At 36.3% G+C, this 22356-nt stretch overlaps 4 protein-coding genes across 7 annotated transcripts; 3 read left to right on the forward strand and 1 right to left on the reverse strand.

Moving 5' to 3' along the window:
• The first annotated feature begins 1306 nt into the window (after nucleotides 1-1306).
• Nucleotides 1307-5461, forward strand: LOC130726349 (uncharacterized). Of its 2 annotated transcripts, XM_057577603.1 has the most exons (8): nucleotides 1314-1542; nucleotides 1625-1692; nucleotides 2870-2989; nucleotides 3866-3939; nucleotides 4029-4089; nucleotides 4166-4267; nucleotides 4741-4852; nucleotides 5046-5461. In XM_057577603.1, exons 1-8 carry the CDS (start codon nucleotides 1442-1444, stop codon nucleotides 5164-5166), a joined length of 759 nt encoding a protein of 252 aa, XP_057433586.1. In that variant the 5' UTR covers nucleotides 1314-1441; the 3' UTR covers nucleotides 5167-5461. The 2 variants fall into 2 exon arrangements, with proteins under 2 accessions (XP_057433587.1, XP_057433586.1); XM_057577604.1 differs by lacking the exons at nucleotides 4741-4852; nucleotides 5046-5461 and adding an exon at nucleotides 4505-4734 and having other exon boundaries at nucleotides 1307-1542.
• A 1677-nt stretch (nucleotides 5462-7138) lies between these two features.
• Nucleotides 7139-13348, forward strand: LOC130726594 (Holliday junction resolvase MOC1, chloroplastic). The gene is made up of 6 exons (XM_057577897.1): nucleotides 7139-7537; nucleotides 8170-8275; nucleotides 9220-9272; nucleotides 10050-10181; nucleotides 11305-11377; nucleotides 12545-13348. The coding sequence occupies exons 1-6, from the start codon at nucleotides 7175-7177 to the stop codon at nucleotides 12622-12624; spliced, it is 807 nt and encodes a 268-aa protein (XP_057433880.1). The 5' UTR covers nucleotides 7139-7174; the 3' UTR covers nucleotides 12625-13348.
• Nucleotides 13349-15591: 2243 nt separating this feature from the next.
• On the forward strand, nucleotides 15592-18286 carry LOC130726385 (uncharacterized). 3 transcript variants are annotated; one of them, XM_057577645.1, is made up of 6 exons: nucleotides 15592-15936; nucleotides 16490-16757; nucleotides 16894-17143; nucleotides 17354-17407; nucleotides 17502-17583; nucleotides 17748-18286. In XM_057577645.1, exons 3-6 carry the CDS (start codon nucleotides 17073-17075, stop codon nucleotides 17958-17960), a joined length of 420 nt encoding a protein of 139 aa, XP_057433628.1. In that variant the 5' UTR covers nucleotides 15592-15936; nucleotides 16490-16757; nucleotides 16894-17072; the 3' UTR covers nucleotides 17961-18286. The 3 variants fall into 3 exon arrangements, 2 of the variants coding, with proteins under 2 accessions (XP_057433628.1, XP_057433629.1); XM_057577646.1 differs by having other exon boundaries at nucleotides 15599-15936; nucleotides 17942-18286; XR_009014805.1 differs by lacking the exon at nucleotides 15592-15936 and adding an exon at nucleotides 15979-16374 and having other exon boundaries at nucleotides 17942-18286.
• Nucleotides 18287-19081: 795 nt separating this feature from the next.
• Nucleotides 19082-19606, reverse strand: LOC130725429 (receptor-like protein 43). Its single transcript, XM_057576657.1, has one exon. It carries the CDS (start codon nucleotides 19604-19606, stop codon nucleotides 19082-19084), a length of 525 nt encoding a protein of 174 aa, XP_057432640.1.
• Nucleotides 19607-22356: the final 2750 nt, after the last annotated feature.

The raw sequence follows: 22356 nt of genomic DNA on the forward strand, positions 1-22356 counted from the left end.
AAGTTGATCTTAAAAAAAAACTACTACTAAAGTTTCAACGCTACAAGGAGAAATTCAAAAATTATATATTATAAATAGATTATATTATACGGAGACATTTCCATAACACTATCGATCGCTTCCCTTATACTTTCCACTAAATTTATGCCCTGACCATATTACCTTATAGAGAAATGATAGATAATTGAATTGAGAAATTACATACATAATGGGCAGGTTGTAGTTTCATATGAAAGACAAACTTGTTTATGATTTATGCGAATTTAATTAGTGATTTACAATTTAGCTTTCATTTTGGGTGGAAAATGAGGATTGCTGAAAAGATAAAGATAGAAATAGTAATTTTGTGATGAAAGAGGATAACTCAGTTGACAACGTAGACTAAGTGTGTGGGAAGAACTCTCGGGTTCTATCCCTACATAATACACTTTAGAAGATGAATAATGAAGCTTAACTGTGACTAAATCTCGAATCTGACGACATCTAAAGGGTGACCGGTACCGAATGTAGATAAAAAAAAAGTACTAATTTTGTAAAAAAGTGACAATATAAAGTATAAACTTGGTCATATATTCTTAAAATTTACTTCCAACGACGTCGTATGAACACACCACTCGTAAACCTTTACCTAGGGGTGTACAAGACCCGGTCCAAGCCTTTAGGGCCAGGTTGAATCCGGCCCGATCATTAAAAGAGACCGGGTTTGGGTTGATCTTTGAGTTACCCGACGACAGGTAGTGTCGGGTTCGGGTTGACACTCGGGTCACCCGGCCCGTCCCACATATATATTTTATAAAATTTTAATTTGTTATAGTGATTAAAATGTGATACATGGTGCTCAAATTTATCTTACCATGTAGATGAGATTAAAATGTTTAACATCTACCTTATGAATTAAATAAACGTTGGTCAAACTATGTACACTTTCATGCTTTAACAAGAGAAAATCATGTGTGCGTATTATGCATATGTGAGACAAGTGAAGAAATAATCAAACAAAATGTAAACATCTCAAGTGCAATAGATTATGAAAGAATTGGATCCTTTCAAGTTATTTCTTCTAAAAAAATAGTTCCAACTTATAACTCTTTTAGTATGTTATTATCTTTAAATTTTACAATTAGTATCAAATAGTCTTAAACTTATTGTCCCTCGGGTCAACCCGGTCCCGTCCTACATAGACCCGTCCTAAATTGGACCCGCATAATGTCGGGTTGCTTCGAGTCTAGGGACGGGTTAGGGTCTATGAATTGACCCGATCAACATTTAGGGCCGGATTAGGGTTAACCAAAACCCGTCCCAACCCGTCCCTGTACACCCCTACCTTTACCACCTTCGTAATCATGCTGTCTCTCCTCGCAAAACCTTCACCATTTCGAACAGAACAGAACCGCCGTCAAAGGAATCGAAACGACGGCGTGTCCTTCACCAAGCGTGGAACATGGAGGAAAGTGGAAACCAAGTTCCAGTGCTGCAGCACCAACGTGAAGAGGATGAAGAAGAAATCGTTTGTTTGGATGAATCGTTCTTCATCAATGACAAGTGAGTAACTCCACTTCTTCTCTCTAACAACTCGTTCTCACTGACCCAGTTGTAACAATGGAGTTTTTGTTGAATTTTGTAGTTACCAGCTGACGAAATTCTCGTTTGGATCTCAAGATATTCAGCTCTACTGTCTGCGTTCTGCTTCCAGTGAGTTTTCTTTTCTTTTTATCAGATGATTGTTATACATACCAGTTAATGTGTAATTAGAAACTAATTACTAGCTTAATTACCAGCAATCATCATAGTTAAAATTCTTCATCTGGGCATATATACTAATACAAATATTTATATTCTAACTTAAGTACTTAACTTCGAAATTCTAGTAAATATAATTGGCATTGCTATCCATTTACTGTCCTGATTCCACAAGGAATTAAAATTTGCTTCAAATTTGATTTGTGGTTGTGGCCTTTGGCCAAGTTTAAATGTGATAAGCTTAAATATTTCTTGACTAGTTAACGTCCCACATTGACAAAAGATATGACAAAAAAAGTCCTTATATAGGGTAGAGCAACCCTCACCTCTAAGCTAGCTTTTGGGGTAGACGTAGGCCTAACTTGAATTTGAGATTGTATTAGAGCTTATCATAAATTTGTTTATTCGATACCACCACCCACATATGGGCCCCCCGCAGATGTTCAATCCTACAAATTCCATGCTCGAGATGTCTAGCTCTGAGTGTGAGAGAATGTGTTAAGGTTCCACATTGACTAGAGATATGGCCAAAGTAGTCCTTATATAGGGTAGAGCAATAGTCACTCCTAAGCTATCTTTTGGGATAGAGTTAGGCCTAATCCACATTCTAGTTAAAGCCATTATTCACTTGATGGACCTAGGTTCTGAGCAAAAAAACAAATTCATGGTTTTTTATCAATGGAAGACTATAAACTCGGTCACGCTTTTTATCTGCTTGAAGAGTTCTCTTGATCTGACAATATACTAGACAGGGCTTGGCAGAGCCCAGTTCTAACTGCTTCGGGGTTCCGAGTTTTTTCTGCATTATAATCACATATAGCATTTGAAAATATATCTAGCGAAGCGACCCTTCACACCACCATTCTTTGGAAAGATGGCAACTTGAGTGTGGATGGGTTTGCTGTTTAGGATTCAATCTTCAAAGAGAATGACAATTGGAAAATTTAGATTAAAACACTGTTTAAAAAAACAGGAGTCGAATATGATATTACATTGCATAACTGAAATTGGGGTCTTTGAAGATTTGAATAAACAGGATTTGATAAACTTTTGTTTTTCTTTAAATTGGCGTCTTTTTTTTTCTGTATATTCTCTATATTCAGGCAATACTAATTATCTTTTGGATCAGCTGATTTTGATTTGACAGGGCAACTGGTATGGCCCGGAGCAATGGTGCTGAATGATTTTCTTTCCAAAAATCCGGAGATGCTTAAGGATTGCACTGTCATTGAATTAGGATCTGGCGTTGGTATGTTTAGATTCTTTTCTTTGTAGGAGAAGCACCGCATCTTTAAAATGTTCCGAGTATTATGAAATTGAAGGAGGATTAACTTGTGCATTCATACATTCCCAAGATCACCTTGGCTGAGGAAATGAATTGCTTATCTTTGAAGTTAGATTATTTTCTTCAAACATACTACTGAGCACCTAACCTGCTAGTTAGATTCACGTGTTGTCATATGATTGTACGATATACTATTTTTTACATGCTGCTTCAATCTCAATCACAGCCACCACCTCATTTTGGAGTTTGGGTGGGACCTGGGATGGGAAGGTTTGATCATGAAAGTGGTTAGATTGGATTGGGCGATCTCACCGTGCTGGCCAAGCTACCCATTTCTGAAGATAAAACCCAAGCTCATCCAAACTCTTCTCATCTACTATCATTCATGGGAGCCCTCTCCTGAAACCATGGGCTATGTCTAGACACGGGTGAGCTTCGACTTGTGGGCTCTTCCGGTTATGGTAATAGCTAAGATTTAAGAGGCTTTGATTCTTTGACCTCTAGTGGTGTGCTTCAGGTCTTCAATGTCATTCAATCTACTTCTGCTTCCAGTTCAGAGGCTTGCTGGTTTATGGTTTGCTGCTCGTCCAGTTTGTGTGCTCGGGTCATTTATGGGCTTCATTCTGTATTTTGATTATATTCATTTGAAGATGTCATCGTGTAGTCTTAGGTTTTGTATAATGTTGTATATGAGGTAGGATTGTATTATGATCTCATGTTTTACATGTCCCCCACAACCCCACCTCAGTAGAATCTCAATCCTGATTGCATGGATACCTATCCTTATTTTGAGAAACGTTATATTTTGGTGCTAAGAGTAGTTCGTCCTTTGAATCACAGGTATTACTGGAATACTTTGCAGCAGATTCTGCCATAAAGTTGTGTTGACAGATCATAATGAAGAAGTGATCAAGGTAGGGTTACGAAAAATTTGTTCCTATGATACATGTTAACATATCCTTGATTATCTGCTATATAGGCTGATTATAATATCTCTTCTCAGATCATAAAGAAAAATATAGAGCTGCATTCATGTCCTGAAAATATTAGTCCTACTTGTCATGGTGAGTAAAAGGCATACAGAAAGAATGGGAGACACATGTTTTGATGTGCTGAATTTTACATTTAATATATTTCCAGGATTAGCAGCAGAGAAGCTAGAATGGGGGAACACCGATCAGATCAATGAAATTTTGCTAAAATATCCTGGAGGTTTCGACGTCATTCTCGGAGCTGATATTTATATCCTGCTGTGATTTCTTCTTGCTCAAAATATCCATGTTTTGCTCGTGTTGGATGTCAACAAAAATTGTCATAGCTTTACTAGAACTAATTTCAATTGTTTGCTGAAATGAATTAGAGGTTCAAATACAGAAAATTTTCTGTCATATTAAAACACGTGCATGTCATCACGGTTTTTTAGTAGTATTTAATTTTCACTGAAGACAATTTGATTTCAGAAACCTTGACAATTCATAAGCTTTCAGCAGTCAAGCATCCCTATGCTGTTTGATAGTGTTGGAGGTCAACAAAATTGTCATAGCTTTAGCGTAACTAATTTCAGTTGTTTGCTGAAATGAATTAGAGGTTCAAATGAGAAGTTGCAAAGTTTCTGTCATATTAAAACACTTGCATTTCATCACGGTTTTTTAATAGTATTACTATTTCATTTTCACTGAAGACAAATTGATTTCAGAAACCTTGACATTTCATAAGCTTTCAGCAGTCAAGCATCCCTATGCTGTTTGATAGTGTTAAACAGCTGCTGGAGGTTAGAGAGGGCAGAAAATGCAAATTCATACTATCCTATATATCACGAGCTAAGACGTATGTAAGCTAGATTTTTATTCTTCTATTTGTGATTTTTTCTTCTTGATTTAGTGGATATTATGTATTACTTTTCTGTTTGATTGACGACATAGTCATCTCAGAGATTGATACATTTGACTGGTCTAAACTATGTAGTATACTAGTATCAGATAGCCCTGTTCCCACTTAACAGGAATTTTGTCCCCTGCAGCATGGATTCAATGATTATTTCTGAAGCTTCTAAGCTTAGGATGCAGATGAAAGAATTGCCTGGAACTCGGTGTATTATTGGGAACCATGAAGGAGTCATCTTTCAAGTTACCCTTGAGTAGAAATTTTACATATAGTTTGAGGTTTTCAGAAACATGTCATATGCAACCAGAACTGATTTTGGATGAGCACAAGCTGTTATATTTATTCCAATTGAAAGCTACTCAATCGTCCCTCTGCCAATCTTCTCAGACAACATGTGTTGATGGCTTAGGAAACCCATGGGTTTGATGTTGGAATATGTAGAATATGCTAGAAAGAGAACCTATCTTGTAAAATGTAATTCTCTATTTGAAAGGATACATTACATAACCTACAACGCAAAATTTTCAAAACAATTTGATTGGATTGACTGCAGTCTAGCTTACAAAAACATAGTTCATTTGGAACAGAAGGAGGAATGAGGATTTCATTTTGTCTACCATAAAATATGATAACAGATGTGCTTTTTCAAGGAATTGATTGATTTGTGCAGCCAATATGGAGAAAAAGAAGGCAACCAAAGCACATAAATGCATGACGCCTGGACACCACACATAATAAGATCCACAATAGATGGAAGGAATCCAAAATCATATGAAGTTGCTCAAAAAAAAAATCTCACATAATAATATCCACAATAGATGGAGGGAATCCAAAATCATATTTTTTTATAGGCAAATAATTGTATTTAAAGGAGTACAGGGGTACTCCAATCCTTTAATACAACAAACAAAGCAAAAATATATAAGGAAAGCAAGGTACAAGGAAAAGGAACGAGGTACCATTGCACCTAAAAAACAAGCCTAGAGGCTTAAGTCTCGACACCCTCTCCCTACCCTGTCAAACGATGCCCATCTGGAACATCCAGCAGCACAAAAACGCGTCTAAACCCCCTCACACAACAAGCACTACAATGCCAATACAAGAAATTCCAGGAAGGAAAGTCCCAACTGCAATCCAAACTAAAAAAGAGCCCCATTATAGTGACAAAATGCACATGCCTGGAATCCAAAATTATATAAAGTTGCTTAAAAAATATCCAAGTTAATTGTATCATAAGCTTTCTTCAAGTTAATCTCGAAGGCCATTGAGCCATCTCCTTTCTTGTGACTATGAAAAGTATTCATTACTTCTATGCCAGAATAATATTATCCTTAGTGCCTCTCTCCGGAATGAAACTTTCCATAAGAGGCCCCACTAGATCATTAAGTAGAGGTCTGAATCTGTTGACCAGTACTTATACCTTAGTAATAATTTTGTAAGCAACATTGTAGGGACTAATAGGCCTTAGGCCCTAGACATCATCTGATACAAATCCTTGCCTAGAACATGCCGATTCTACTTATAAAAAGGATGGTTGTGACTCCTTACCCTAGGTGTTGCACACTAACGATTCAAAGGATGAGTGTGTAGTCCATGCAACCTAAAAATGAAAGGGTCGAGCATTCTTGCCATCACAGCAACATGGCACCTGATTAGAAGAGGAGAGTGATCAGAATAAATGCAAGACATATGCTTAATGTGCGCCTTAAAAAAAGCAATCGTCACTCAACATCCCCCATACCTCTATCCAACCCCTTTACTACTATACGAATCCCAATGTTCTTCTTTTCCCATGTAAACTTTGAGCCGGTTGCCCCAAATCAAGGATACTACACGCATCCATCATATCCATCCAACATCTTCATAGCACAAAGTTCGTGTTATAATTCCGCCACACACATCAAAAAGGAGTGTAAATCTCATTATAATCCTCAATTGCAGGTCATTGATTAGAAATGCAACATATGAGAGTAGTAAGATGCGCGCCACAACTCTTCCAATCTGCTTGGATTTGAAATGACATGTAGAACATATCCATTTCCGACCTCTATGATTGATAACCAAGGGTTGACCGTGGATATGTTTGTAATTGTAGTTCTCATTAAATGTAAATTTGTAACTTACTTTATGTGAGTCATATTCAAAATTTTATCAATAAATCAATTGTACATTTTAACAATAAATTGTTTTTTTTTTTCACTCTGACTAAAATGAAATATAGTTCAATTTAATCCTTTTGTTCCCTCCTTATTCTTGTTTGTGTTGATGGAATCCCTGCAATTCAAACCAGAGTTCCCCCAAAATCAGTTGCATTTCATGAACAAACTCCATCCCAATCTCAATCTCAATCTCAAACCCACCACCATTTCCTTCATTCACATCAGGGCCTTCTGTGCTTCTTCATCTTCTCCAATCCAAACCAAAGTTCGGCGCAAGGTTAAGGCTTCTGAATCTGATGCTCAACTCAAGGAGAATTGGTTGGCTTCACTCTCTTACCCGAATCGTTTGAATGAAGAGCAGGACCTGACCCGCAAAAACGATGCCTCCGAATGGATCCTCGGAATCGACCCGGATGTCTCTGGTGCTGTGGCGCTGTTGAAAACCCATGATTCTGTTTGCTCACCTCAGGTACTGAGATGGTACTTGCACTGTTCTGGATGAGCATGAAGTGTTAGTGTTGTGTTTATTTATTTAGCTGTTTTGGCATTGAAGGGTTGTGGTTTCCTCCAATTCGGCATAAATGTAGATGATTGTGGCTTCATATTTGTCATGTTTTGCACTATGTGTCTTGTTATGCTGATAAGGATATGAAGGATTAAGAATACTAATAGTAGAAGATCTGCTTTTTGTAGTCAAAATTCCGAGAGGTTGCTCTGCATTTAAGTGGTAATTACAAGAATGCATAATCATCTATCTTTCTTATTGGGATTAGAAGTCATATTTTAACTACCATACAAGGAGCCTAAATGGTTGATCTTTTTGTATTATTATAATGGAGAAAGAAACAGGAAATTGTAGTCTACTCATTCCTTTAATAAGCATCTTCTTATGAATTATGGAGAGTAATTGAATAAGGACTGATGATTGTTGTTGTTGTATGCTGTGTTGCTCTTGGATTTCTTCATACCTGAGTTGGTTTGGCATTAGATCCTCAAAGGTTCCTTGATTTTCATGTGAACAGCTATTGTTGATTTTGTTCAAAATTTTATCTCCAGAATGAAAAAGGATGTGATTATACCATTTTATTCCAACATATGCAGGTATTTGACTCTCCTCATGTGCAAATACTTGTTGGCAAAAGAACACGGAGACGTTTAGATGCCAAGTCTGTCGTTGAGTTGGTTCGCAGTTTTGATGCTCCACTTGGTATACTATGTTTATCTTTATCTCTACATAAATGTGCGAAACATTTTTCTAGCCCCTTTCTGGGCTCTGTATTTCAACTAAGAATTAATTTTATATTTACGCTAGTGGTTGGAAATTGGAGATGAATCATTGGAGGATTTTTTCCAATTGTCCTTTCTGTCATTTTGTTAAGTTGTTAGTCTTCGTGCTAAAATTCTTGTCTTCTTGGCTTCTCTTGTTTCTTTCTATCCAAGACTATTTTAGCATGTTGAGACTGTAAATATGATATATTATGATACTGCGAGTCTGTAAGTATGATATGTTGAGACAATTCTACTGACTTGATTTCTGTAAGCATCTTAGTCTAATTGTATACGTCTATTTAATATTCTATTGAAATTTTCTGTGACGCAAAATGTGGTTTTAAAGGAAATTTTCAACGGACAGAAAGTAGTTAAGTAAATAAACAAAATCATGGAAATAGATAATATTTGGAGTCACTGTATGATCTTGCATTGTTAAGCAAAAGTTAATGTTGTATTTACTACTTTCCACTTGACAGTCATAAGTTTTTATTAAATCTAATGTAAATGGCACACATTATTTACTTTTGAAAAGTAATATTGATAATTCCATTTACATTATAGGTTTGCTAAACGTAAAGATTAATAACTTCATCCATATGAATATGACATGTAGATAGTACTAATGGAAAAGTATCTATTTTTGTTATTTCATACTTCCTTGGCCTGTCCTATCACATTTCTCAATCTGCTAGTTTGTGAGTTAGTATTTCTGTGATACATGATGCTTATTCTTTTCCATCTTTGGTAAAGTAATTTAAGTGCCCTAGTAATAATTCCTCTTTTGCTATATCAATACTTGAATCATTTTTTGCTTTTTCATATTGAAGGTTGACACTTTTTATGGTTGGCTATTTGCAAATTGATTCTTGATTTCATTAGGAACCACAGCATATATAGAGCAGTCACTCCCTTTTCCACAAGATGGGAAGCAGGTTGGTATTCTTGATGCAACCAGTAGATATTTTGGAGTTCTGGAAAGACTTCAATATTTTGCTGTCTGTTGATGTGGTAACTCATTGCTTTCTGAAACACCCATTCATACTAATGAGTGGGTCTCTTGGTCTTGACATAATTCTCATGATTTTCTATAACTTCTTTGTTAAAAAAGAAACTCTTCCTTAAGAGTCTGAATATAAGTTGCTTTACATTTCAGTTTGACTAAAACATGTTCCTTAAGGAGCTATATAAATCATTCTATTGCTCAAACCTTCAATGTATTGAAATTAGAGTGTGATAATTGTATTATTTGGTATGGGCACTGAGACGGTGTATAAAGTTGACATATGTTGGGAATGCTGGAGTATTAGTTATTGTGATGTACTAGCTGCCAGTACTATTTACTTAATAAGATGAATACTCTATTGCTTTTCTGAAAGAAACCCAGTTTTAAGGAGGAAAGATGAACAGCCTTTTCATAGTTAAAGTTTTTGTCACGGGATATCTGATGTTTGCCAAGATAGGTGGTAATCAAGTTTAGGAAACTTTATATGCTAATTATGACTGCAATTGGGATATGGAAATTGGCAATCGTGAATATTTAATGTTTAAACTTGGAGATTTTGTATTTGATCTCTCTAAAGAAATGCATGTAATTTGCTTCATCCTATAATCTATTTTCAGTTTTGATATTTATATCATATTTCTAATTTACATCTATTAACATTTACAGAACAATTTATTAATATTTTCCGTCATCTTTTGCATTCAAGGGCTGGTGGAGTGGAGGATTTGGGTATGGGCTATGGATTGGGATCTTAGTTGCTTCAGGGTTTTCAGTTGTTCCAGTGCCATCTTTTACTTGGAAAGCAAAATTTGAACTTTCTGGAAGCAGGATTTCAAAGGTTGGTTGGTGTGGTTCTAACTTAACATGTCAGAGTGGAGTTTTCTAATTACCATATGCTTTTTATCTTCAAAGTTTCTGTATGATTTTTGAAAATTAGGGAGGACCAGCAAACATTATGTTAGTTCTCTATTAACAGAAATAGTAGATTTTTCATATTCTGAGACAATTGAGAAAAACTGCTAGAACAAAATATTGCTGACAGGACTATGTTTTCCTTCCCCCATGGCCTGCAACTATTATACCCTCACCCTTGGAGACATAAATATGCTGCGTCCTTTGGTTTTCTTCTTCTATTACATTAAGTTCAAACCTTTATGTTGTTGTCTCTTCGCCATCTTTCATGAAACAAACACTGCATTGGCCTAGAATGTGAATATGTTTTCATCCTGCACAAATTCCTGAATGAAAACAAGTTATTTTGCCTGAGTTCACTGTGCTTACCTATGGTGTATTTAAAAATGTCTATACGTATAGTGCTACAATGTTGTCTTTTATTGTAGTTGCAATGCCATGTATCTATACTACTGTCAGAGTTGTGATTGAAAGTTTATCTTGGCAAGTCAATGGATTCCCCTGTTGCATGTTATGAACCATAATAAATTTATAACACTTCAATGGGTCTATGCAAAAGCTAAACATGTCGTTGTATTCAATAGACAGGGATCACTTTGATGTCAAAGAGATATACATGTTTTTCTTTTCGTGGTGCTGCTGAAATCTCTTCAATTTTTTCCTAGTTAATCAATTTTGAACCTCCAATATGCATATTTGGTGCTCACAGGTGACTTATTTGACCTTCTAGTGCTCACTTGTGGGCCAAAATTGTTTGAACACCTTGCTTGAGAAAATTCACAATTGTTTGACACCATATATGCAATAATTTATTTAATAATCATGTCGGAAGCAGCACTGTAATTTTTTTTATAAGAAATAGCAATGCAAATTTTCCTCTGAAGTTAACTTTATTATGTTTAGAAATAAACTCATTGAATTCTACCTCAGGAGTCAGGTTTCATGATTCTCCATTCTCTGTGCATTCGGCTATGTTCGTTCTCCATGGATATTTTAATCTTGTTGGTACTCTTTTGTTAATAATAGCTATTGGATTTTTTATACTACAGGATGATAGCAGGAGAGTTGCAGCCACATTATTTCCATCAGTTAGTTCCCTATTACTTAGGAAAAAAGATCACGGTACTTATTTCTTTTCAGTCCATTATTTAGCTAACTTTGCTGGTTGTTGATATTAAATTTTCAAATTCTATTACTTAGGTCTTGAATACTAGGGGTGCACATGGGTTGGGTTGGATGGATTTATAGGCTAATCATGATCCGAACCAATTACAATTGTTTGGGTTGGATTGGGTTGGATTTCACGAGTTTTCACCCTCGGACCCGAACCAACCCAATCCGACGATCTTCGGGTTGGTTCGGATGGGTTAATTGGATCACTATATTAAAATAATAATAAATATGAAATATTGAAAGAAATATTAAAACTTCAAAAAAAAAATTAGAAAAAATTGGTAAATAGGTTATGGTACAAAATAACATAAAAAAGACAAAACATTGTACTAAATAGCATGAAATAGTATTTCATAAATGACATATTGCCAAATACCATGAAAACAACTGCGGCAATGAAATCAAGTTAATCAATACGACAATGTCATGACACTTAGAATTTATTTGTCTCCATTCTCCAACATGCCAAATAAAATTGAAACAAAAAGTGAAGAATGTGAAAAGTGAAATAAAATAAGGGGTTTAGAATTTTACATGTATGTTAGGTAAAATTATTAAAAATATATATTAAATAATATATTATTATTGTATGTTTGGATTTCGGGTTGGGTTGGGTGAATTATTCTTAAATCCGGTATCCGATCCGAAGTTGATTGGATTGTAATAAAATCCGTCCGATTGACCCATTAGCCCAATCCAACCCGCATTTTTATCATTGGATTGGGTTAGTTCAGGCGGGTTCATTGGATCTACCCGACCCATGTGCACCCCTATTGAATAGGTTCCTTGGGTGCGCAATTTTCTATTTTTGGAGGTGAATCATGTAGAATACAAACCAAAGAAAGTATATTTTGTTTTGGAACTTATTAATGTTAGTACTTAGTAGCTACTCCCTGTCATAAAGCAATGTCATTTGATGCTTTGTAGTCATTAACTTGAAGAAAGTTATCAAATACCCACTTTATGCAAAAGCTTAAGTTAATGGATGATTGATCTTTTGCCAATTGTGTGTGTGTAGCTGGGTAAATTATTATTGAATATTGTAACCCCTTAGTTACACTTTCAATATATATGATTCTGTTATGCATACAAGTTAATACATTTGTAATGTTGTAGGAAGAGCTGAGGCTTTACTGATTGCTGCATATGGCAAAGACCAAAAGAAGAATAGCTTGGAAGGAACCTTGTCACACTAACTTTGACAAATTGGAAACTTCAATTTTTTATATATTTTTGACCTTCACTCCCGCCCTACTTCTCCCTTTCTTTCCCTCCTGTCCATTAATTTAACTACCAATTTGTAATTGTCCCAAATACTGTTGAACTATATTTCAGTGTATATATTAACTTGCTTTTTGTCAATGTTGTTTTCTTGATCTTGCGGGTTTTCACTACCGGGAAAGGTCTGTTTTCTTGTTGGGTTTGTTGTGTCTTGATAGGATTCCTTTCTGTACCGAATGGAGGCTTCTTCCCAATGGTTGGCTAGTGCTCGTTTTGGTTATTGGTTCTAGGTGTTGTTTGTTGGGCTTGAAGCCTGCGTTCATGCTGGTAGGGTTTTTGTTGGGTGAGATCTTGTCTAGCGAAGGGTTGTTAATGACGGATAGCGTAACGTAGCGGCAAGCCCAAAAAACGCTATTTCGAACGCTATTGCGGCAAATAGTGGACAATAGCGGCAAATATCAGTGAAAAGTGGAGTAGCGGTGAAACCCAGAGCGCTACGCTATAACTCTATTGCAAGCTTGGTCTAGCGATCAATGGTTCTTTAGGACTGTTTGCTTCTTGGTCGTTTTATCTTTCATGGTTTGTTTTTGTCGGATCTGCATTGTAAACCGTGGCTTGTTGGAGTTTTGTACTTGACAATAAAGATTGTGCCTATATCAATATAAATCATTTTCCCTTTGAAAAAAAAACATTTCCAAATTGATATTTATTATTGAAAAAATTAATCAATTTTACGTCAGAATTTATTATCTCGCAGTTCAATTTAACAACTTTTTAAATGATTTATATTTAAACATTTCAATCCATATTTATTATTTAAATGAATTTGTTATCTTGTTTGAACAACTTTTTCACGTTACACATACAAAGTTTTTCCCATCACACAAATTTCCACTCCACTTTAGTATAGTAAAAATACTATAATATATAATATATGGATCGATCTCTCTCCCTCTGATAAACGGTTTATTAAGAATTGAAAATTAGAGATTAATTTCTATGCACCGACGGTGTAAATAAGTTTTACACCATTATTCAATCACATCCCTCCATTTTGTTAGCTTACAATTAATTTTGAATTTAAGAATATTTAAAAATAGGAAATGGAAGGTTGTGATTGAATGATGGTGTAAAACTTTTTACACCGTCGGTGCATAGAAATTAATCTCTTGAAAATTATATATGAAATTTTAAAATGCTTTTATGACACGTGTAAGGCTAATTCATTTAAATATTGTGACTCTATACCTATGAAAAACGAAGTTCAAAGTGAATTCAATTAGCTTTATACCATGTAAATGCATGTACATTTCACTGGAACACTTTTAATTCCTGCATGAACTTTTCAAGACTAATAATAGCAATTTTGGTTCTAACAATAAGTATAAGACGAATGCATATTCTACTCATTTTACATATTAATTTGTCGATCTATTCAACTTAAAATATTTAAAACCTTTCAATCCCATCATTTGTATAAAGAAATGGAGATTGTTTTTGATGTTGTTGGAAACTAAAGTGTCGAAAAAGAAAGAAATGGATAAACTGAGACGAAATGGACGTGACATGAGAGCGTGAGACTTAAGATTCAGACACGCTGCACGTCGGCACGTGACTGATCAGTTAGTCACTCATATATGACCTATCATTTGATTACTACCACTAATATAGAGAATCTAGGAATTTTTATAAATGAAAAAGTTTATACTACCCTCTACCGTATAACTTTGGTTCAATTAAGTGAAAATAAAATTCATAGGAAATAAAAATGAATTAAATCCTAAAATAAATTTAGCTTACACATATATATATACACATAGACACTATGTTTTACCGTTGATAAAGTAATATGTAAACTAGATCATTCTACAATAACATTATTGCGCCGCCCATGAAAAAGTTTATACTACCCTTCTTCTTCCTTCTACCCTTCTCTACGACAGTGTCGAGCAGCCCAACACTCTCACGATCGTTGCGCCGCCCATGCCTACCCTCAGAGATGAGAACCATCATCACATGTGGGTTGCATCACCATACATGAAAAATGGTCATCACAAACCCCAATGTAACTTATTGACACGCAACTAGCAGTTGTGGCTTCACTTGGGTTCTTGCAGTGCCAGCTCTTAGGATTGCAAAGGATAGACTTGTACTCAAGAGTTGAAAACGGACATCCCCAACGGAGATCCTAAATGCGACGGACACAACTGACTTGTGCATGGTTTGGTGGTCCCAAGCTTTTATGTCACATGTTCCACTCACACCACTTCTCGCCGGCGACACCGGCGTGGGCGTCGAGGCGCTAGTGGCGGCTTGTAGACAGCACGGCACTTGAGCACTTAAAAACGACGCAACAACAACCGCAACGCGGTTGCCGTAACGTCCGTTTGTTTTGCTCGTTTTCAAATTTAAATTTTGCAACTGTTCACGAAGGGTCGCAATTGTTCACATATCTATTAGTGCAATCAAAAGAACTTTAAGACAAGTGTGTATATATAATATATTGGGTGCATGATGAAGGATATAAGTGTCACCTTAGAAGAAAACAAACACTACTCAACAATAGCAAAGTGAAACATAAGCCATTCCCACTAAAGTTCAGAAATAATCATAACACTACTCAACAATAGCAACTTCCTGAGAGCTGATTATGTCCTAAATCAATGAAATCCATATTAGGGTATGTACCAAATGCATTGGTAATGTCACCACTTAAAAGATTGTTTCCAAGCAGGAATCTACTTCCAGTGCAGTTTCTCAGGCTTTCTGTGATGAGACCAAAGGAATCTTCTAACTTAAGTTTCAAGGTTTTGTTACTGTTCACCAAGTGCCATTTTTTTTTGTTACAACTGAGTTTGTTTTTTGGGCTGGCTCTTTCATGGGCTGCTTTATGATCCATGGATACTATCTTTTTAAGTAGGTGTTAGTACAAAAAAATTAGGTTTAGTAGCAGACTAGCAGCATGAAGGTTCAAACCAGATTTCAACCTTATTCATTGAATCAATGGTAACAACATTCGAAACCTGCTAGCAGTGTTGCTTCATGGGGGGAAGTTATTTGCCTTTGGAAGTAGGGTTAGCAGCTAGCAGCTCCCTTGATTACCATCCTCATTCATCCCCCTACTTCGCTGAGACTCTGTTATACCTATTTTGCTCCAGCTCACTCTGCACCGATGTAGGAGGTTCGACGTCCCACCGGCCAGCTGTTGTCTTGTTGTTGCATCGAAGGTCGATCCCTAAGGAGGTGATCTGCTGCCTATCCTCCTGCAACTGTTCCTATAATCAATGGTACTTTCCACCTTCAACCATCTTCTTCTATATTTCTTTGATGCTTTATAGTCTGTTTGGCCCTTCTCTACCCCATATGCTATCATCTATCAGCTACAATATATTTTCTTGGTCATTTACAGTTGTAATTACAGTTGTAATTTGGCTGGCCACAGCTTGCAGTTCTGGTCTATAAATATAACTGCTCATACTTTGATCAGTTCATACTTTGATCAGTTCACTGTTGTTGTGTGTAGTTTGTTATTATTGTGTGAATTTGAGTCTACTGTCCTGTTCTTATTGAGAAATATGAGTTCCCGTGTCAACCCCATTAATACTCTTTGTACAGGAAAGAGATTCCTGAAAATTAGGAGTAGGGTTATCAGGATGTGGGATATATGCCCTGTGAACGACCCATTGAATCCATTTGCTATCCATATTGTATTAATTGATGCTGAGGTTGAGTCTTAACCATATATATCAAGCTCACAAGCAATTTTTTTGAATGTTAGTAGTCATCGGTTTGTGTTTTGTGATATTTAGGGGCTTATTTTGATTTTTTTGCTAATGATAGGGCAACAAAATTGAGGCCAGTGCTCGGAAGGAATTTATATCTAAGTTCAGATCAGAGCTGCGGGAAGGAAAGGTCTACAGGATATCTAACTTCATAGTTGTGTCCAATAGTGGTAATTACATGGCTACTGGCCACGAATGCAAGCTGGTTTTCAATGAAAAAACACAGTCCATACTGGAGGAAACGCCTTCCATTCCACTGAATGCATTTTCATTCAAGAATTCTGAGGAGATATTAGCAACTGGTGGTGAATCCGACTACCTAATTGGTAAGAACATATCTCACACATCCATAATCTAATTAAATTGGTTTGTTCATTGTTAATTGTTAATAATTGAATAATTGAATTTCCAAATGGCCTATTCTGAATTTTTTACTAATTATAGTGAATGATTGTTTGACAGATATCATTGGCTTAGTCACAAATGCCTATCATTTGCAATGACCATTAACAAAAGTCAAGGGCAAAGTTTATCTCATGTGGGTGTATATTTGCCGAAGCCTGTTTTTACACATGGTCAGCTATATGTTGCTGTTTCTAAGGTGAAGTCAAAGGATGGGCTAAAGATTCTAATCAGTAGCGATGGTACTAGCACACCCGGTGCCACTAAGAACATTGTCTATAAAGAGGTGTTCCAAAAAATATATAGCTAGGTATGCTGGTTAATAATTATGTATCTTTATAAAGAGGAGATCTCTCATTTCTTTGCTTGTCAATTCAATTTCTTGAAATTCATGAATTGGTACTTTCTATTTGTACTTCCAGTTCAATCACAATTTTATTCACCTCCATACATGACTTAAATTTCATTACGGAATGTATTTTCCAGAGTAGTAATCTAACATTCTTTTGCCTCATTATAGTGCTCAATGTGCATCATACTTGCTTCCCAAGCGAGCTCTTTACAATATGTCAAGGTAATTGATTTTGTTTTTGTTCTTCAAAACTTCCAGCATGACTTACATTACATGGTTTGTTTGTCTGATATATCTATCTTTTTTTCCCTTCTAGATACACATGCTGTGCTGGTTACATGCCCTGCAGCAAAAGGTGTGGAGAAAGTAAATGTCCTGAATTTTGCTTTTGCACTGAGGTATAGAAATTCATATTTTTTCCCCTTTCTTGATATACCTGATATTGGTAGATTTTATTGTGTGGGTATTTTTGTGGTAGATCATTCCTCCCCATGAGTCAGGTTTGGGCTGTGATGCTTTAGCCATTGCATGATTTTAGCTGAATTGTATACTGGGATTTCAGGAAATAATTGTTGAGGACATAAAATATGGGCAGGGTAGGAACATAGTTAGCGATAGCACCATCGCGCAGCGTAGCGGACCCCTGAAATTGAGTGATTTACTAGCGTTTTTGCCCTTTCTCTATATGGCTACTGTTATTTTTCTTAGTTTATATTATATATTTGTTAAGGTTAAGTTCATCTTTCATATTTGCAGGAAACTGAAGCAGAATTGAAATTGAAAAAATGTTCGGGAATTGGCCAAGGTAGAGTTAAATGCAGCCTTAGCAAATGTGAAGGCAGCCCAAATTGAAAATGTAAAATGTCAAAATGTGAATTATTATACACGATTTTCAGTACAGTGGCATTAAGGTTGTGGTGGGTCCAACCTGATTTGAAAAATGTAAAATGTAAAAATGTGAATTTCTTATCCTCAATTTGTTGTATATGTACTTGGTTTGCCTCTTCAAAAGAAGAATCAGACCACTACAACTTTCCTTATGGTTGTGCTGAATTTGAACTGCGTATTATTTTGTCAATGGAAAGATTTGTTTTCCTTGCATCATTATGTGTTTCTGGGCAACTATACCATGGCGGCTTTGACATTATTGAGTAACTGCTTGGTTATACAAACATAGCTTTCTAACTTCTAAGTATTGATCAATGAACATGCATGTTAAAAAGATTAGGTATAATGAGGTTTCGTGACATTTTTTTTGTTGCCAATAAACGAACTAATAATTTTTTTTGTTGCCAATAAACGAACTATTAAGACATGTTTATCAAAATAATCATGTTCGAAAAGAAATCCCGGTACCCTTCGTGCAACGCATGGGTATAATCCTAGTTATTCAAATTGGCCCAAGGATATAAGGTTCCCTCCCCTAGGTATTCCTGAGGGGAGATTTCCAGAGAAACTGTTGTTGGCAAAGCTTAGATTTGTTAGAAAGTTTAGCCCAAAATCTTCAGGAATACTTCCTGAGAAATTGTTCAAATAAAGATGCATGATTTTGATGTTTTCAAAATGAGTTATTGATGAAGGCAAAGGTCCTGAAAGATGGTTGTCACTTAATTTCAGCTCTTCTAAGTTTTCCAAATCACGTATTTCAGGAGGAAGGGCTCCGCTTAGTTACTTTCAAAAAAAGGGCTCTGCTTAGTTGGTTTGAGTCCAGGGCTAATGTGATGAGCTTGTTTAACTGTCCAATGGTTGATGGGATGGAACCATTGAAGAGGTTGTTGAAGATAATTGATGCTTGATAAGTTTCCAATATCCTGAGGTATTGGTCCAGAAAACTGATTTTCAAAAAGGTATAGATGAGTCAGATTATGAAGAACCAATCCGAGGGGGAAGTTTTCCTCACATGTCATTGAACTGGAGTTGCAAAGAGAAGAGTTCAGGCCAACTTGATAGAAGAGATGGATAAATCTCTCCAGATAACTGGTTAGAAGAGAGTCCAAACTCTCTGATCCTTGTTAATGAAGCCATAGAAAGAGGCAAGGAACCTGTCAAGCTATTTACTGACATGTCAACAAATTTAAGGTTGGTGCAGAAGCTTATACCAGCTAGGATGCTGGAGTTTAGGCCTGGCATCTTCACGTTCAATGTCTGGAGCACAGTGAGGTTTCCAATTGATGATGGTATTGGGCCTTGGAAGTCATTTTGATGCAACTCAAGCACCTCAAGGTGTGACAAATGACCAATCTCATCTGGTATAGTACCATTCAGATTGTTTAGTCCAAGTTTTAGCTGTTTGAGGTTTAAAATATTCTTGATTTCCTCAGGAAACCATGAGTACTCAGATAAAGGTGGCTGTCCTAAAACAGCTAAAGGTGGCTGTCCTCCTTGCTGCATCCCTTTCTCTGGGCCAATTTGGAAGCACATACAGTCCAATAAAGAAAAAAGTAGAATCCAAATCAGAATAACAGAAACACAGAATTCCACATGAATACAAACATAAATGGCGGAATTCATGTTTTGTATATAACATGGATCATATGCATATACAAATACACAAAGTTTTTATCGAAGCACGTGTTCTGAGGAACATGAGCAAACAATTTTATGAGCATGTTGTGAGCAAAAGTGCAGCAAGTGACATGCATTGCAAAGTGAAAAGGTTGATGATTAATCAAAAGCATGAGGTGCTTTAACCACTCAACTTCGTTCCTCTTCTCGCCGATTAATAGAATCCTTACATGATCTAATAGATTATTATATAAACAGCAAGAGTAAGTAAAATATTGAGCAATTTAATGCCCCCCAATAGATGGATTACCTTCAAAGAAAGATAATCATTGTTAACTCAAATATGCCAATCCTTTCCTTCTTGAAAGAGCCATTGGAAAACCCAAATGCTACTAAGAGCAAAGCAGCTAATGATCTTGCTCAAATGGCTTGTATAAAAGTTTCCTATAAAATTAAGACTACGCACTTTTACTGTTATATGTATGAAAGCTAGCCAAATGGAGTATATAAAATGACAGCAATTGTAAGTATAACAGAGGTTTATCATAATATAAGCTACACCTGAAAGTTTGACATTGATGCAAAATAGCAATGAATGACTTGATGACACTATTGAAAGGAGAGCTTTTCAATTTCCTATTTTAGCTCTCATATGCATATCAATTCAAATAGAGAACAAATTGGGCATCAAAGGCTAGCAATCAAAGGCTCATCTTGATAGTGTAACTATATGAACATTTTTCTTGGTATAATTAATTTAGGCAGTGACTATTTGCGCCTCCTATTTTGCTAAGTGCGGCATCCCCAAAACTGAAAAAAGACCAAAATACCCTTTAGTAATTTAAATTAAAAAAAAACTACCTTATCTTTCCCTACAAACCCTCCCCCCTCTTTCAACCGTATAACCCCTCTTCCTCTCCAACCCAATTTCAAAATTTTCAACCCTCACAAAATCAAGTCTCTCAAACCCACATTAACCATGGGAGGTTGTATTCTGTGTCTTCATTCAGTCCCTCGATTTGATTCTGTCATGGGAGGATGTTTCGTGACTTGCCCGCACTTTAAACTGCGGACAGGTTTTATGACTACCGCATGTTTAAGTGCGGTTAGCCTGCGGATAGTCAATTTTTTTTAATTCTCTCTGAATTCTCTTTGAATTTGCCTTCCGTAGTTTAAACTGCGGAACTATTATTCCAACACATCACGTTCCGCACTTTTAAGTGCGGAAAAATCAATTTTATTTAGGTAGCAGTACCAGACCTTAACACGATTGAAATGACTAAGTTTTTCACTTCCGCTAACAAGTTAGCGGAAGGTATAAATTTCACACTTCCGCACTTATGTTAGCGGGAGCATGTAATTTGTTTCACTACCGCATGTTTAAGTGCGGGACTAACCAGTTACGTCGGAAAGTCGCGAAATCGCGATGAAAGCTAAAAAAAGCTGAAAAAAAGCTCAAAAAAAGGTAAAAACTTACATGGGTAAGCTTCTATTCTTGACTTGAGATCACCCAAAAGAAGTTGGGAGTGGAGGATTAAGAGGAGGATGAGGAGGAAGAAAGAGATGGTGTGTGGGAAGTAAAAATAAAATATTACCTTTTTATGTTTTTTTTACTAAGGGCATTGTTGGAATTTTTAAAAAAAGAGATGGCGGACTTAGCAAAACAGGGAGGCGCAAATAGTCTCTGCCATTAATTTATCAGGCACTCGTATCTAAGATTAGTCTGTATGTTCAAACCTGAAAAACAAAAAAGCATATATGTTTTTAGGAAGGAAGGGGATGCTTGCGATTGTTAAAGGTGGTCTTTGTTGGTGTTGGGAAACAACAGAGCTGAAGAAAAATAAAACACAATCACAACACAAGAAAATTACGTGGAAACTTCAAAACCGAAGAAAAAACCACGACCGTTGTCTAAACCGACAACCAGAGAAATATCACTATGTGAAAATTGTTACAACACATAGACTTCTCTCACTCTCACCCCAATGCCCCAGTACAACCACACTCTCACAAAGCAAATATTAAACTAAGTCAGATATAAGCTTAAAGTGCTACTGACTGGTGCATCTAAAAACAAAGAACCTAGGTCCAATATATAGCCTTGGTCTCCCCCTTGTTTCACCACACTAAGCGATGTGAGACTTCTCCAATAGCTAATTTTTAACCTCCTTCTTTATTTTAGAAACTTGGGCAATGTGGGACTTGGCAATCAACCCCAACAATCTCCCCCTTGATTGTAAGAGTTACACATCTTCCGCTTGCATTGTCTATACCGACAATCATACTCCACCATAAAAGAGTGCACTTTACTTGGAAACAAACCATCCCAAGAATTCTTCACATGGAACTAAACCATTCCAAGAATTTCCACATGTCGAAACCTTGCTGAAATTTTATGGTGCAACTCCCATGTTGGCTTCCAGGAAGTTCTTCAGCCATCGACATCTTTCACCACACACCCTGCATCAATGCCAACCAATGCCCATGTGCTATTTCTGAATCCGCTAGCAATAACTTGTCCTTTTCCATGGTATAGCGGAAATACCATAAGAACAAACTTTATCTTCTAGATGAGATCACCATCATCTCCTAGAACAAGGGAGACATTGCTAGCACTTACCTCAGAGTCTTTTTCAGATACTGCTCCACCTGGACAATTTCTCTTC

The sequence above is a fragment of the Lotus japonicus genome, chromosome 6 (assembly GCF_012489685.1).
Source record: "Lotus japonicus ecotype B-129 chromosome 6, LjGifu_v1.2".
In the NCBI taxonomy this organism is placed as follows: Eukaryota; Viridiplantae; Streptophyta; class Magnoliopsida; order Fabales; family Fabaceae; genus Lotus; species Lotus japonicus.

What these genes read in the sequence shown, in the direction of transcription:
- LOC130726385 (XM_057577645.1), top strand. Translation starts at nt 17,073, where the DNA reads ATGGTACTAGCACACCCGGTGCCACTAAGAACATTGTCTATAAAGAGG. An exon ending in TCCAAAAAATATATAGCTAG is followed by an intron (nt 17,144 to 17,353) that starts GTATGCTGGTTA and finishes GCCTCATTATAG; the next exon opens with TGCTCAATGTGCATCATACT. An exon ending in GCTCTTTACAATATGTCAAG is followed by an intron (nt 17,408 to 17,501) that starts GTAATTGATTTT and finishes TTTCCCTTCTAG; the next exon opens with ATACACATGCTGTGCTGGTT.
- LOC130726594 (XM_057577897.1), top strand. Translation starts at nt 7,175, where the DNA reads ATGGAATCCCTGCAATTCAAACCAGAGTTCCCCCAAAATCAGTTGCAT. An exon ending in CAGTTTTGATGCTCCACTTG is followed by an intron (nt 8,276 to 9,219) that starts GTATACTATGTT and finishes TGATTTCATTAG; the next exon opens with GAACCACAGCATATATAGAG. An exon ending in CTGGAAGCAGGATTTCAAAG is followed by an intron (nt 10,182 to 11,304) that starts GTTGGTTGGTGT and finishes TTTATACTACAG; the next exon opens with GATGATAGCAGGAGAGTTGC.
- LOC130725429 (XM_057576657.1), bottom strand. Translation starts at nt 19,606, where the DNA reads ATGTGCTTCCAAATTGGCCCAGAGAAAGGGATGCAGCAAGGAGGACAG.
- LOC130726349 (XM_057577603.1), top strand. Translation starts at nt 1,442, where the DNA reads ATGGAGGAAAGTGGAAACCAAGTTCCAGTGCTGCAGCACCAACGTGAA. An exon ending in TGAATTAGGATCTGGCGTTG is followed by an intron (nt 2,990 to 3,865) that starts GTATGTTTAGAT and finishes TTTGAATCACAG; the next exon opens with GTATTACTGGAATACTTTGC. An exon ending in CATTCTCGGAGCTGATATTT is followed by an intron (nt 4,268 to 4,740) that starts ATATCCTGCTGT and finishes GACATTTCATAA; the next exon opens with GCTTTCAGCAGTCAAGCATC.